This window comes from Oncorhynchus kisutch, linkage group LG10 (assembly GCF_002021735.2).
Source record: "Oncorhynchus kisutch isolate 150728-3 linkage group LG10, Okis_V2, whole genome shotgun sequence".
Taxonomy (NCBI): Eukaryota; Metazoa; Chordata; class Actinopteri; order Salmoniformes; family Salmonidae; genus Oncorhynchus; species Oncorhynchus kisutch.
The window spans coordinates 3,780,263-3,796,247 of record NC_034183.2 but is presented as its reverse complement, the minus strand read 5'-3'; the positions used below and the strand labels follow the sequence as shown (position 1 = coordinate 3,796,247).

The following is a 15,985-nucleotide window of genomic DNA, read 5'->3' as shown; positions in this document are numbered from 1 at the left end:
GGGTTTCTGGGATAATGGTGTTGATGTGAGCCATGACCAGCCTTTCAAAGCACTTCATGGCTACAGACATGAGTGCTACAGGTCTGTAGTCATTTAGGCAGGTTGCTTTTGTGTTCTTGGGCACATGGATTATGGTGTTCTGCTTGAAACATGTAGGTATTACAGACTCAGTCAGGGACTGTTTGAGAATTATTATTATTATTATTATTATTAATTACAGACTGGTTCTCAGATCGGTTAATTACAGACTGGTCCTCAGATCGGTTAATTACAGACTGGTTCTCAGATCGGTTAATTACAGACTGGTCCTCAGATCGGTTAATTACAGACTGGTACTCAGATCGGTTAATTACAGACTGGTCCTCAGATCGGTTAATTACAGACTGGTACCCAGATCGGTTAATTACAGACTGGTCCTCAGATCGGTTAATTACAGACTGGTCCTCAGATCGGTTAATTACAGACTGGTACTCAGATTATTAATTACAGACTGGTTCTCAGATCGGTTAATTACAGACTGGTCCTCAGATCGGTTAATTACAGACTGGTACTCAGATCGGTTAATTACAGACTGGTTCTCAGATCGGTTAATTACAGACTGGTACTCAGATTATTACTTACAGACTGGTCCTCAGATTGTTAATTACAGGCTGGTACTCAGATCGGTTAATTACAGACTGGTCCTCAGATCGGTTAATTACAGACTGGTCGGATGTGTTAATTACAGACTGGTCCTCAGATGTGTTAATTACAGACTGGTCGGATGTGTTAATTACAGCAGATCTGTCAAGCAGCATGGTTAGAGCGCTAAAGGGTTCTCCCCTGGGTTTTTAACAAGTTGTTGCTGCAGAGTCTTTTTAACATAGTGGCGTAACCAGTCCACAAGGTGGCGGAGCGTATCTTTTACATTCTTTGAGGATGTGAAAACTCTAAAGGCTACAACGGACCTGCTCTGCTCACACACACAGGCTGGGGCTGAGCACGCACCCCTGAGGGGCCCCAGTGTTGAGGATCAGCGTGGAAGATGTGTTGCTACCTACCCTTACCACCAGGGGGCGGCCCGTCAGGAAGTCCAGGATCCAGTTGCAGAGGGAGGTGTTTAATCCCAGGGTCCTTAGCTTAGTGATGAGCTTTGAGGGCACTATGGTGTTGAACACTGCTGTAGTCAATGAACAGCATTCACACATAGGTGTTCCTTTTGTCCAGGTGGGAAAGGGCAGTGTGGAGCGCAATAGAGATTGCGTCATCTGTGGATCTGTTGGGGTGGTATGCAAATTGGAGTGGGTCTAGGATTTCTGGGATAATGGTGTTGATGTGAGCCATTACCAACCTTTCAAAGCACTTCATGGCTACAGACGTGAGTGCTACGGGTCTGTAGTCATTTAGACAGGTTGCTTTTGTGTTCTTGGGCATGGGGATTATGGTGTTCTGCTTGAAACATGTAGGTATTACAGACTCAGACTCTGAAAATGTCAGTGAAGACACTTGCCAATTGGTCAGCACATGCTCGGAGTACACGTCCTGGTAATCCGTCTGGCCCTGTGGCCCTGTGAATATTGACCTGTTTAAAGGTCTTACTCACACCGGCTGGTACTCAGATTATTAATTACAGACTGGTACTCAGATCTATTAATTACAGACTGGTACTCAGACCTATTAATTACAGACTGGTACTCAGAATATTAATTACAGACTGGTACTCAGATTATTAATTACAGACTGGTACTCAGATCTATTAATTACAGACTGGTACTCAGATCTATTAATTACAGACTGGTACTCAGATCTATTACTTACAGACTGGTACTCAGATCTATTAATTACAGACTGGTACTTAGATTATTACTTACAGACTGGTACTCAGATCTATTAATTACAGACAGGTACTCAGATTATTACTTACAGACTGGTACTCAGATCTATTAATTACAGACAGGTACTCAGATCTATTAATTACAGACAGGTACTCAGATTATTACTTACAGACTGGTACTCAGATCTATTAATTACAGACAGGTACTCAGATCTATTAATTACAGACTGGTACTCAGATTATTAATTACAGGCTGGTCCTCAGATTAATTACAGACTGGTTCTCAGATCGGTTAATTACAGGCAACAAGTCACAAATCTTGCTGCTGTGATGTCACACTGTGGTATTTCACCCAGTAGATATGGGAGTTTATCAAAATGGGGTTTGTTTTTGAATTCTGTGTGGATCTGTGTAATCTGAGGGGAATATGTCTCTCTAATATGGTCATACATTGGGCAGGAGGTTAGGAAGTGCAGCTCAGTTTCCACCTCATTTTGTGGGCAGTGAGCACATAGCCTGTCTTCTCTTGAGAGCCATGTCTGCCTACGGCGGCCTTTCTCAATAGCAAGGCTATGCTCGCTGAGTCTGTACATAGTCAAAGCTTTCCTTAATTTTGGGTCAGTCACAGTGGTCAGGTATTCTGCCACTGTGTACTCTCTGTGTAGGGCCAAATAACCTTCTCCCTCTCTCTCTTTCTTTCTTTCTTTACGGGTTATTAAATACCCAATTGACTTTTTTTTTTTTTTTTGTGAACCAAACGTGCTTATTCTCTAGAGAGAATTCAAGTCAAGAACAATGTGGGACGCTGGGCCCGAAGGGAGTTGTAGTTTTAATTTTTAGCAAATATTCACCGTAGTTCATGGCAGAAACTACAATGACCATAATCCATTTTTTTCTGGCTTTGAGAGGTTTCACTTGCCGAAATCTGTCCAAAAATAAGCCCAATGAGTTTCTATGTTCTTAAGTTTGTCTCTTGACTTCCTGCCGTTGTGTCGGCGACTCACAAAGATACGCTTGTACACCTGGTACATTAGATCAGATACACTCAGATGCCGTGAGAGTGGAATGTACACCTGGTACATTAGATCAGATACACTCAGACGCCGTGAGAGTGGTATGTACACCTGGTACATTAGATCAGATACACTCAGACGCCGTGAGAGTGGAATGTACACCTGGTACATTAGATCAGATACACTCAGACGCCGTGAGAGTGGTATGTACACCTGGTACATTAGATCAGATACACTCAGACGCCGTGAGAGTGGAATGTACACCTGGTACATTAGATCAGATACACTCAGACGCCGTGAGAGTGGAATGTACACCTGGTACATTAGATCAGATACACTCAGACACCGTGAGAGTGGAATGTACACCTGGTACATTAGATCAGATACACTCAGACGCCGTGAGAGTGGAATGTACACAACACAACAACGAGAGGTACAGATACACTTCCTGAATGTTTAAATATTATATATATATATATATATATATATATAAATATGATGACTGAAGACAGTACAGTATGAGGAGAACAGAGATAATATTGTCTGACTGACTAGATAAATAGGATGACTGAACACAGTACAGTATGAGGAGAACAGAGATAATATTGTCTGACTGACTAGATAAATAAGATGACTGAACACAGTACAGTATGAGGAGAACAGAGATAATATTGTCTGACTGACTAGATAAATATGATGACTGAAGACAGTACAGTATGAGGAGAACAGAGATAATATTGTCTGACTGACTAGATAAATAAGATGACTGAAGACAGTACAGTATGAGGAGAACAGAGATAATATTGTCTGACTGACTAGATAAATATGATGACTGAAGACAGTACAGTATGAGGAGAACAGAGATAATATTGTCTGACTGACTGACTAGATAAATATGACTGAACACAGTACAGTATGAGGAGAACAGAGATAATATTGTCTGGCTGACTAGATAAATAAGATGACTGAAGACAGTACAGTATGAGGAGAACAGAGATAATATTGTCTGACTGACTGACTAGATAAATATGACTGAACACAGTACAGTATGAGGAGAACAGAGATAATATTGTCTGGCTGACTAGATAAATAAGATGACTGAACACAGTACAGTATGAGGAGAACAGAGATAATATTGTCTGACTGACTGCTACTGTCTGAACAGAGATAATATTGTCTGGCTGACTAGATAAATAAGATGACTGAACACAGTACAGTATGAGGAGAACAGAGATAATATTGTCTGACTGACTAGATAAATAGGATGACTGAAGACAGTACAGTATGAGGAGAACAGAGATAATATTGTCTGACTGACTAGATAAATATGATGACTGAAGACAGTACAGTATGAGGAGAACAGAGATAATATTGTCTGACTGACTGACTAGATAAATATGACTGAACACAGTACAGTATGAGGAGAACAGAGATAATATTGTCTGACTGACTGCTACTGTCTGAACAGAGATAATATTGTCTGGCTGACTAGATAAATAAGATGACTGAACACAGTACAGTATGAGGAGAACAGAGATAATATTGTCTGACTGACTAGATAAATAAGATGACTGAACACAGTACAGTATGAGGAGAACAGAGATAATATTGTCTGGCTGACTAGATAAATAGGATGACTGAACACAGTACAGTATGAGGAGAACAGAGATAATATTGTCTGACTGACTGACTAGATAAATATGATGACTGAACACAGTACAGTATGAGCAGAACAGAGATAATATTGTCTGACTGACTAGATAAATATGATGACTGAACACAGTACAGTATGAGGAGAACAGAGATAATATTGTCTGGCTGACTAGATAAATAAAATGACTGAACACAGTACAGTATGAGGAGAACAGAGATAATATTGTCTGACTGACTGACTAGATAAATATGATGACTGAGTACAGTATGAGGAGAACAGAGATAATATTGTCTGACTGACTGACTAGATAAATATGATGACTGAACACAGTACAGTATGAGGAGAACAGAGATAATATTGTCTGACTGACTAGATAAATAGTATGACTGAACACAGTACAGTATGAGGAGAACAGAGATAATATTGTCTGACTGACTGCTACTGTCTGAACAGAGATAATATTGTCTGGCTGACTAGATAAATAAGATGACTGAACACAGTACAGTATGAGGAGAACAGAGATAATATTGTCTGACTGACTGACTAGATAAATATGATGACTGAACACAGTACAGTATGAGGAGAACAGAGATAATATTGTCTGACTGACTAGATAAATATGATGACTAAAGACAGTACAGTATGAGGAGAACAGAGATAATATTGTCTGGTTGACTGACTGACTGCTACTGTCTGAACAGAGATAATATTGTCTGGTTGACTGACTGACTGCTACTGTCTGAACAGAGATAATATTGTCTGGTTGACTGACTGACTGCTACTGTCTGAACAGAGATAATATTGTCTGGTTGACTGACTGACTGCTACTGTCTGAACAGAGATAATATTGTCTGGTTGACTGACTGACTGCTACTGTCTGAACAGAGATAATATTGTCTGGTTGACTGACTGACTGCTACTGTCTGAACAGAGATAATATTGTCTGTACAGAGATAATATTGTCTGGACAGAGATAATATTGTCTGGACAGAGATAATATTGTCTGGACAGAGATAATATTGTCTGGACAGAGATAAGATAACTTTTTAAAGGAATGAAAATGAATAAAGTCATCAAATGAAAATATGAAAATAAAAAAAGTAATCTTGTAATATTTCGTAGTAATTTCCTGTTGTTCTAGTGATGTCTACCCAGTGTAGACTTGACAGAGACGATGGAATACAGTCAATTGAATGTTCACCATTTTTAGGCTTTTTGGGGATTTTTTCCATTAAAAAAACCCCCCTCAAAAAATCAATGTAACCTCATTCTTTCATAATATATTTTCCTTCCGTTGTTGAATGTCTGTTGTAGCCCGCAGGCTAATGTAGGCCTATCCGGTGAGATATTAGATACACACACACCGTCTGCCTCCTCAGCCTGTTGTTAATGTGCACCCAGAGACCCAATCCCAGTCCTAGTAGTTAGCCATGTGAATGTACCTGTATTGATCCAATCAGAACAGGGCTGGAGGGCTCTAAATGGATCACTGGATCATTACAATGATTTAGTCCCAGACAGACAGGCCTGAGGCTGGGGGGAGAGGCCATGAAGGCTTTAGGCAATGGTCCTTAGTCCCAGACAGACAGGCCTGAGGCTGGGGGGAGAGGCCATGAAGGCTTTAGGTAATGATTTAGTCCCAGACAGACAGGCCTGAGGCTGGGGGGTAGAGGCCATAATGGCCCTTAGTCCCAGACAGACAGGCCTGAGGCTGGGGGGAGAGACCATAAAGGCTTTAGGCAATGATTCAGTCCCAGACAGACAGGCCTGAGGCTGGGGGGAGAGACCATAAATGCTTTAGGCAATGATTCAGTCCCAGACAGAAAAGGCCTGAGGCCACACTTAAACAGTGTGCATGTTTGAGATACTAGACTGTGCAGAATCAGTACATCTGATAATCAACTTGCATCCCAAATGACTAGTCATTATTTAATACACATTACACACTATCTCGCTATTGATTACCAGAAAGGGTTGACCACTAGAGAGGGTTGACCATTAGAGAGGGTTGACCATTAGAGAGGGTTGACCACTAGAGAGGGTTGACCACTAGAGAGGGTTGACCGCACGAGAGGGTTGACCGCACGAGAGGGTTGACCACCCGAGAGGGTTGACCGCCAGAGAGGGTTGACCACTAGAGAGGGTTGACCGCCCGAGAGGGTTAACCACTAGAGAGGATTGACCACTAGAGAGGGTTGACCGCCGGACAGGGTTGACCACTAGAGAGGATTGACCACTAGAGAGGGTTGACCACTAGAGAGGGTTGACCGCCAGAGAGGGTTGACCAGCCAGAGAGGGTTGACCGCCAGAGAGGGTTGACCACTTGAGAGGGTTGACTACCAGAGAGGGTTGACTACCAGACAGACCTTTAGAAAAGGTTGACTACCAGAAAGGGTTGACTGCCAGCCAGACCTTTAGAAGGGGTTGACTGCCAGCCAGACCTTTAGAAGGGGTTCACTGCCAGCCAGACCTTTAGAAGGGGTTGACTGCCAGCCAGACCTTTAGAAGGGGTTGACTGCCAGCCAGACCTTTAGAAGGGGTTGACTGCCAGCCAGACCTTTAGAAGGGGTTGACTACCAGCCAGACATTTAGAAAGGGTTGACTGCCAGAGAGGGTTGACTACCAGCCAGACCTTTAGAAAGGGTTGACTGCCAGCCAGACCTTTAGAAAGGGTTGACTGCCAGCCAGACCTTTAGAAAGGGTTGACTGCCAGCCAGACCTTTAGAAAGGGTTGACTGCCAGCCAGACCTTTAGAAGGGCTTGACTACCAGCCAGACCTTTAGAAAGGGTTGACCTTTAGAAAGGGTTGACTACCAGCCAGACCTTTAGAAAGGGTTGACTACAGCCAGATCTTTAGAAAGGGTTGACTGCCAGCCAGACCTTTAGAAAGGGTTGACTGCCAGCCAGACCTTTAGAAAGGGTTGACTGCCAGCCAGCCATTTAGAAAGGGTTGACTACCAGAAAGGGTTGACTGCCAGATAGACATTTAGAAAGGGTTGACTATCAGTCAGACCTTTAGAAAGGGTTGACTGACAGCCAGACCTTTAGAAAGGGTTGACTGACAGCCAGACCTTTAGAAAGGGTTTGACTGACAGCCAGACCTTTAGAAAGGGTTGACTGACAGCCAGACCTTTATAAAGGGTTGACTGACAGCCAGACCTTTATAAAGGGTTGACTGACAGCCAGACATTTAGAAAGGGTTGACTGCCAGCCAGACATTTAGAAAGGGTTGACCTTTAGAAAGGGTTGACTACCAGCCAGACCTTTAGAAAGGGTTGACCACTAGAGAGGGTTGACAGCCAGAAAGGGTTGACTGCCAGCCAGACATTTACAAAGGGTTGACCTTTAGAAAGGGTTGACTACCAGCCAGACCTTTAGAAAGGGTTGACTACAGCCAGACCTTTAGAAAGGGTTGACTGCCAGCCAGACCTTTAGAAGGGGTTGACTGCCAGCCAGACCTTTATAAGGGGTTGACTGCCAGCCAGACCTTTATAAGGGGTTGACTGCCGGCCAGACCTTTAGAAAGGGTTGACTACCAGAAAGGGTTGACTGCCAGATAGACATTTAGAAAGGGTTGACTATCAGTCAGACCTTTAGAAAGGGTTGACTGACAGCCAGACCTTTAGAAGGGGTTGACTGCCAGGCAGACATTTATAAAGGGTTGACTGCCAGACAGACATTTAGAAAGGGTTGACTACCAGCCAGACCTTTAGACAGGGTTGACTACCAGCCAGACCTTTAGAAAGGGTTGACTGCCAGACAGACGTTTAGAAAGGGTTGACTGCCAGACAGACATTTAGACAGGGTTGACTACCAGCCAGACCTTTAGAAAGGGTTGACTGCCAGACAGACATTTAGAAAGGGTTGACTGCCAGCCAGACCTTTAGAAAGGATTGACTGCCAGACCTTTAGACAGGGTTGACTACCATCCAGACCTTTAGACAGGGTTGACTACAAGCCAGACCTTTAGAAAGGGTTGACTGCCAGACAGACCTTTCGAAAGGGTTGACTGCCAGACAGACATTTAGAAAGGTTTGACTGACAGCCAGACCTTTAGAAAGGGTTGACTGACAGCCAGACCTTTAGAAAGGGTTGACTGCCAGACAGACGTTTAGAAAGGGTTGACTGCCAGACAGACGTTTAGAAAGGGTTGACTGCCAGACAGACGTTTAGAAAGGGTTGACTGCCAGACAGACATTTAGAAAGGGTTGACTGCCAGCCAGACCTTTAGAAAGGGTGACTGCCAGACCTTTAGACAGGGTTGACTACCAGCCAGACCTTTAGAAAGGGTTGACTACCAGCCAGACCTTTAGAAAGGGTTGACTGACAGCCAGACCTTTAGAAAGGGTTGACTGACAGCCAGACCTTTAGAAAGGGTTGACTGACAGCCAGACCTTTAGAAGGGGTTGACTGCCAGCCAGACCTTTAGAAAGTGGTGACTACCAGAAAGGGTTGACTACCAGCCAGACCTTTAGAAAGGGTTGAGTGCCAGACAGACATTTAGAAAGGGTTGACTGCCAGACCTTTGGAAAGGGTTGACAGCCAGACCTTTAGACAGGGTTGACTACCAGCCAGACCTTTAGAAAGGGTTGACTGCCAGCCAGACCTTTAGAGAGGGTTGACTACCAGCCAGACCTTTAGAAAGGGTTGACTGCCAGACAGACCTTTAGACAGGGTTCACTACCAGCCAGACCTTTAGAAAGGGTTGACTGCCAGACCTTTAGAAAGGGTTGACTACCAGCCAGACCTTTAGAAAGGGTTGACTGCCAGCCAGACCTTTAGAAAGGGTTGACTGCCAGCCAGACCTTTAGAAAGGGATGACTACCAGCCAGACCTTTAGAAAGGGTTGACTGCCAGCCAGACCTTTAGAAAGGGTTGACTGCCAGACCTTTAGACAGGGTTGACTGCCTGCCAGACCTTTAGACAGGGTTGACTACCTGCCAGACCTTTAGACAGGGTTGACTACCAGCCAGACCTTTAGACAGGGTTGACTGCCAGCCAGACCTTTAGATAGGCCATAAAGGTCTGGCTGGCATTCAACCCTATCTCCAGACCCAGTTTGCAGTCTGAAATACCCTAATGTGTAATGATGTTCTGTGTCATTTGGTCAAACTATAAATGTAAGTAGTGTGGTTAGTCAGTTAACAGACAGTTGACAAGGTAGATTAAACAGTCAGGATGAGAGGAAGGAGTTCACCACTTGGAGTGAAAGAGGCACACACCACCTGCCTCCTCGTTTTCCCTCTTGTCTACAGTGGAGAGGAGAGGAGAGGAGAGGAGTGGAGTGGAGAGGAGAGGACTCACTCATCATTTAGTCAGTCCAGCTGTTCTCACTGCTCCTCCATCCACCCCCTCTCCTCTCTCCCCTCCCTCTCCCTCTCTCTCTCTCTCTCCCCCCTCTCTCTCCTCTCTCCCCTCTCTCTCTCTCTCCCCTCTCTCTCCTCTCTCCCCTCTCTCTCTCTCCCTCTCCCCTCCTCTTTCTCTCTCTCTCTCTTTCTCTCCCCTCCTCTCCCTCTCTCTCTCTCCCGCCCCTCTCTTTCTTTCTCTCTCTCCCGCCCCTCTCTTTCTTTCTCTCTCTCTCGCCCCTCTCTTTCTTTCTCTCTCTCTCTCTCTCGCCCCTCTCCCTCCTCTCCCCCCTCTCTCTCCTCTCTCCCCTCTCTCTCTCTCTCCCCTCTCTCTCCTCTCTACCCTCTCTCTCTCTCCCTCTCCCCTCCTCTTTCTCTCTCTCTCTCTCCCTCTCCCCTCCTCTTTCTCTCTCTCTCTCTCTCTCCCCTCCTCTCCCTCTCTCTCTCTCCCGCCCCTCTCTTTCTTTCTCTCTCTCTCTCTCGCCCCCTCTCTTTCTTTCTCTCTCTCTCTCCCGCCCCTCTCTTTCTTTCTCTCTCTCTCTCTCCCGCCCCTCTCTCTCTCGCTGCCCCTCTTTCTGTGTGTAATGTTTTAAATATCTCTCATGTCAATATCATGCAGTTTAGAGAGGATGTTGAGTCAAGCACTACCGCCCACAGCAGTAATTGTCCATAATCGCTGTAAACATCAGCGTACCGACAGGGTACGAACAAAGTCATTCTACCTATGTACTTTTACAGCTTTCTAAATTGGAATTTCGTCCTCTTTTTTTGTTTTGTTTTTCAGACCGAGATCGCCAAGCGGCTCAACGCGATTCTAGCTCAAATTATGCCTTTCCTGTCACAAGAGGTGAGTGTTTTTTTTTTTGAAATGGCCTTTTTTTGGGGGGTTTCTCGTGTCACACTGTGGAGTGTCTGAAGTTAGAGGTGACCACGTAGAGCTGGTCATTGTGCATATTTAGTCAGGCTGGCACTGTCGTACTGGCTGAACAAGGTTCGATGCTTTTGAATAATTGTGTTTTCTCCCTAATTCAAGTTTATCTCCTTGTGTGAATAAAATGGTCTTGTTTTTAAAATCTTTATTTTTTATTTTTTATTGTTCAAAACACAATCTATCTTTGTCATCTAGAATGTGATTGTAAAGTGTGTTGTTGTGATTGTAAAGTGTGTTATTGTGATTGTAAAGTGTGTTGTGAATGTAAAGTGTGTTGTTGTGAATGTAAAGTGTGTTGTTGTGAATGTAAAGTGTGTTGTTGTGAATGTAAAGTGTGTTGTTGTGAATGTAAAGTGTGTTGTTGTGAATGTAAAGTGTGTTGTTGTGAATGTAAAGTGTGTTGTTGTGAATGTAAAGTGTGTTGTTGTGAATGTAAAGTGTGTTGTTGTGATTGTAAAGTGTGTTAATGTAACGTGTGTTGTTGTGAATGTAATTGTGGTATTGTGATTGTAAAGTGTATTATTGTGATTGTAAAGTGTGTTAATGTAACGTGTGTTGTTGTGAATGTAAAGTGTGTTGTTGTGATTGTAAAGTGTGTAGTTGTGATTGTAAAGTGTGTTATTGTGATTGTAGAGTGTGTTGTTGTGATTGTAAAGTGTGTTGTTGTGATTGTGAAGTGTTGTTGTGATTGTGAAGTGTGTTGTTGTGAATGTGAAGTGTGTTGTTGTGAATGTGAAGTGTGTTGTTGTGAATGTAAAGTGTGTTTTTGTGAATGTAAAGTGCGTTAATGTGAATGTAAAGTGTGTTAATGTGAATGTAAAGTGTGTTAATGTGAATGTAAAGTGTGTTGTTGTGAATGTAAAGTGTGTTGTTGTGAATGTAAAGTGTGTTATTGATTGTAAAGTGTGTTATTGTGATTGTAAAGTGTGTTAATGTAACGTGTGTTGTTGTGAATGTAAAGTGTGTTATTGTGATTGTAAAGTGTATTATTGTGATTGTAAAGTGTGTTAATGTAACGTGTGTTGTTGTGAATGTAAAGTGTGTTGTTGTGATTGTAAAGTGTGTTGTTGTGATTGTAAAGTGTGTTGTTGTGATTGTAAAGTGTGTTGTTGTGAATGTGAAGTGTGTTGTTGTGAATGTAAAGTGTGTTTTTCTGAATGTAAAGTGTGTTTTTGTGAATGTAAAGTGCGTTGTTGTGATTGTGAAGTGCGTTGTTGTGAATGTAAAGTGTGTTATTGTGATTGTAAAGTGTGTTATTGTGATTGTAAAGTGTGTTGTTGTGATTGTAAAGTGTGTTTTTGTGAATGTAAAGTGCGTTAATGTGAATGTAAAGTGTGTTAATGTGAATGTAAAGTGTGTTAATGTGAATGTAAAGTGTGTTGTTGTGAATGTAAAGTGTGTTATTGATTGTAAAGTGTGTTATTGTGATTGTAAAGTGTGTTAATGTAACGTGTGTTGTTGTGAATGTAAAGTGTGTTATTGTGATTGTAAAGTGTATTATTGTGATTGTAAAGTGTGTTAATGTAACGTGTGTTGTTGTGAATGTAAAGTGTGTTGTGATTGTAAAGTGTGTTGTGATTGTAAAGTGTGTTGTTGTGATTGTAAAGTGTGTTGTTGTGATTGTAAAGTGTGTTGTTGTGATTGTAAAGTGTGTTGTTGTGATTGTAAAGTGTGTTGTTGTGATTGTAAAGTGTGTTGTTGTGAATGTGAAGTGTGTTGTTGTGAATGTAAAGTGTGTTATTGTGATTGTAAAGTGTGTTATTGTGTGTGGGGAAGATGAGACCCATGATCGGTCAACTCTGTTGTTTACAACTGTAGGGTTGTAAAATTCTCAGATGGGAGTAAGAATGACCTTTTCTGGAAAAAGCAGGGAATTTCACAACCCTAGAGCTGTCTATATAAATGAAGTGTCCTAACCGTTCCCTCTGTTTCTCCCCCCCCCCCCCCTATAGCACCAACAGCAGGTAGCCCAGGCAGTAGACCGAGCTAAACAGGTCACCATGACTGAGCTCAATGCCACCATCGGGGTACGTGGGCTTCCTCTCACCGTGTGTAAACCTTCTTCTTTTAAATTATTATAATTATAATTATTATTTTAAATCTTCATTTAATAAACATCAACTAGGCCAAGGACAAATCTGCATTAACGTGACTACTGTACTGACTACCCATTTCTAACAGTCTAGTCTAAAACTGTGTTCAGCTGCTGGCCTGACAACAGTTTTACCGATTAGCTGACACAATGAATTACACATGATCACAGAGTAATATTAATCACACATTTAGTAATATATAATATTAATCACAGTGTGTAGCAGTACCTGTTAGTGTGTGTTGCAGTACCTGTTAGTGTGTGGGCAGTACCTGTTAGTGTGTGGGCAGTACCTGTTAGTGTGTGGGCAGTACCTGTTAGTGTGTAGCAGTACCTGTTAGTGTGTGGGCAGTACCTGTTAGTGTGTGGCAGTACCTGTTAGTGTGTGGGCAGTACCTGTTAGTGTGTGGGCAGTACCTGTTAGTGTGTGGGCAGTACCTGTTAGTGTGTGGGCAGTACCTGTTAGTGTGTGGGCAGTACCTGTTAGTGTGTGGGCAGTACCTGTTAGTGTGTGGGCAGTACCTGTTAGTGTGTGGGCAGTACCTGTTAGTGTGTGGGCAGTACCTGTTAGTGTGTGGGCAGTACCTGTTAGTGTGTGGGCAGTACCTGTTAGTGTGTGGGCAGTACCTGTTAGTGTGTGGGCAGTACCTGTTAGTGTGTGGGCAGTACCTGTTAGTGTGTGGGCAGTACCTGTTAGTGTGTGGGCAGTACCTGTTAGTGTGTGGGCAGTACCTGTTAGTGTGTGGGCAGTACCTGTTAGTGTGTGGGCAGTACCTGTTAGTGTGTGGGCAGTACCTGTTAGTGTGTGGGCAGTACCTGTTAGTGTGTGGGCAGTACCTGTTAGTGTGTGGGCAGTACCTGTTAGTGTGTGGGCAGTACCTGTTAGTGTGTGGGCAGTACCTGTTAGTGTGTGGGCAGTACCTGTTAGTGTGTAGCAGTACCTGTTAGTGTGTAGCAGTACCTGTTAGTGTGTGGGCAGTACCTGTTAGTGTGTGGGCAGTACCTGTTAGTGTGTGGGCAGTACCTGTTAGTGTGTGGGCAGTACCTGTTAGTGTGTGGTCATATAGTCAGCTCCCCCCTCTATAGTCATATAGTCAGCCCCCCCTCTATAGTCATATAGTCAGCTCCCCCTCTATAGTCAGCTCCCCCTCTATAGTCATATAGTCAGCCCCCCTCTATAGTCATATAGTTCGCCCCCCCTCTATAGTCATATAGTCAGCCCCCCCCTCTATAGTCATATAGTCAGCCCCCCCCTCTATAGTCAGCTCCCCCTCTATAGTCAGCCCCCCTCTATAGTCATATAGTCAGCTCCCCCTCTATAGTCATATAGTCAGCTCTCCCTCTAGTCATATAGTCAGCTCCCCCTCTATAGTCATATAGTCAGCTCCCCCTCTATAGTCATATAGTCAGCTCCCCCTCTATAGTCATATAGTCAGCTCCCCCTCTATAGTCAGCTCCCCTTCTATAGTCATATAGTCAGCTCCCCCTCTATAGTTATATAGTCCGCTCCTCCTCTATAGTTATATAGTCAGCTCCCCCTCTATAGTCATATAGTCAGCTCTCCCTCTATAGTCATATAGTCAGCTCCCCCTCTATAGTCAGCTCCCCCTCTATAGTCATATAGTCAGCTCCCCCTCTATAGTCATATAGTCAGCTCCCCCTCTATAGTCAACTCCCCCCTCTATAGTCATATAGTCAGCTCCCCCTCTATAGTCAGCTCCCCCTCTATAGTCATATAGTCAGCTCCCCCTCTATAGTCAGCTCCCCCTCTATAGTCATATAGTCAGCTCCCCCTCTATAGTCATATAGTCAGCTCCCCCTCTATAGTCATATAGTCAGCTCCCCCTCTATAGTCATATAGTCAGCTCCCCCGCTATAGTCATATAGTCAGCTCCCCCTCTATAGTCAGCTCCCCCTCTATAGTCATATAGTCAGCCCCCCCTCTATAGTCATATAGTCAGCTCCCCCTCTATAGTCATATAGTCAGCTCCCCCCCTCTATAGTCATATAGTCAGCTCCCCCTCTATAGTCATATAGTCAGCTCCCCCTCTATAGTCATATAGTCAGCCCCCCCCCTCTATAGTCATATAGTCAGCCCCCCCCCTCTATAGTCATATAGTCAGCTCCCTCTCTATAGTCATATAGTCAGCTTCCCCTCTATAGTCATATAGTCAGCTCCCCCTCTATAGTCATATAGTCAGCTCCCACTCTATAGTCAGCTCCCTCTATAGTCATATAGTCAGCTCCCCCTCTATAGTCAGCTCCCCATCTATAGTCATATAGTCAGCTCCCCCTCTATAGTCATATAGTCAGCTCCCACTCTATAGTCATATAGTCAGCTCCCTCTCTATAGTCATATAGTCAGCTCCCCCGCTATAGTCATATAGTCAGCTCCCTCTCTATAGTCAGCCCCCCCTCTATAGTCAGCTCCCTCTATAGTCATATAGTCAGCTCCCCCTCTATAGTCATATAGTCAGCTCCCCCTCTATAGTCATATAGTCAGCTCCCCCCTCTATAGTCATATAGTCAGCTCCCCCCTCTATAGTCATATAGTCAGCTCCCCCCTCTATAGTCATATAGTCAGCTCCCCCTCTATAGTCATATAGTCAGCTCCCCCTCTATAGTCATATAGTCAGCCCCCCTCTATAGTCATATAGTCAGCTCCCCCTCTATAGTCATATAGTCAGCTCCCCCGCTATAGTCATATAGTTCGCCCCCCCTCTATAGTCATATAGTCAGCTCCCCCTCTATAGTCATATAGTCAGCTCCCCCCTCTATAGTCATATAGTCAACTCCCCCTCTATAGTCATATAGTCAGCTCCCCCTCTATAGTCATATAGTCAGCTCCCCCTCTATAGTCAACTCCCCCTCTATAGTCATATAGTCAGCTCCCCCTCTATAGTCAGCTCCCCCTCTATAGTCATATAGTCAGCTCCCCCTCTATAGTCAGCTCCCCCTCTATAGTCATATAGTCAGCTCCCCCTCTATAGTCATATAGTCAGCTCCCCCTCTATAGTCATATAGTCAGCTCCCCCTCTATAGTCATATAGTCAGCTCCCCCGCTATAGTCATATAGTCAGCTCCCCCTCTATAGTCAGCTCCCCCCTCTATAGTCATATAGTCAGCCCCCCCTCTAT

The 15,985-nt window shown here is 43.8% G+C and overlaps 1 protein-coding gene across 4 annotated transcripts in view; it reads left to right on the top strand.

The window, feature by feature from the left end:
- The window catches only part of tle3a (TLE family member 3, transcriptional corepressor a), a 120,310-nt gene that overhangs the window by 48,162 nt on the left and 56,163 nt on the right, over positions 1–15,985 (top strand). For 3 of the 4 annotated variants that reach the window (XM_031832904.1, XM_031832906.1, XM_031832907.1), the window contains 2 exons: positions 10,610–10,672; positions 12,709–12,804. In XM_031832904.1, the coding sequence (XP_031688764.1) occupies positions 10,610–10,672; positions 12,709–12,804 (159 nt within the window). The remainder of the gene's footprint in view (positions 1–10,609; positions 10,673–12,708; positions 12,805–15,985) is intronic. The other variant, XM_031832905.1, reaches the window with a different exon arrangement.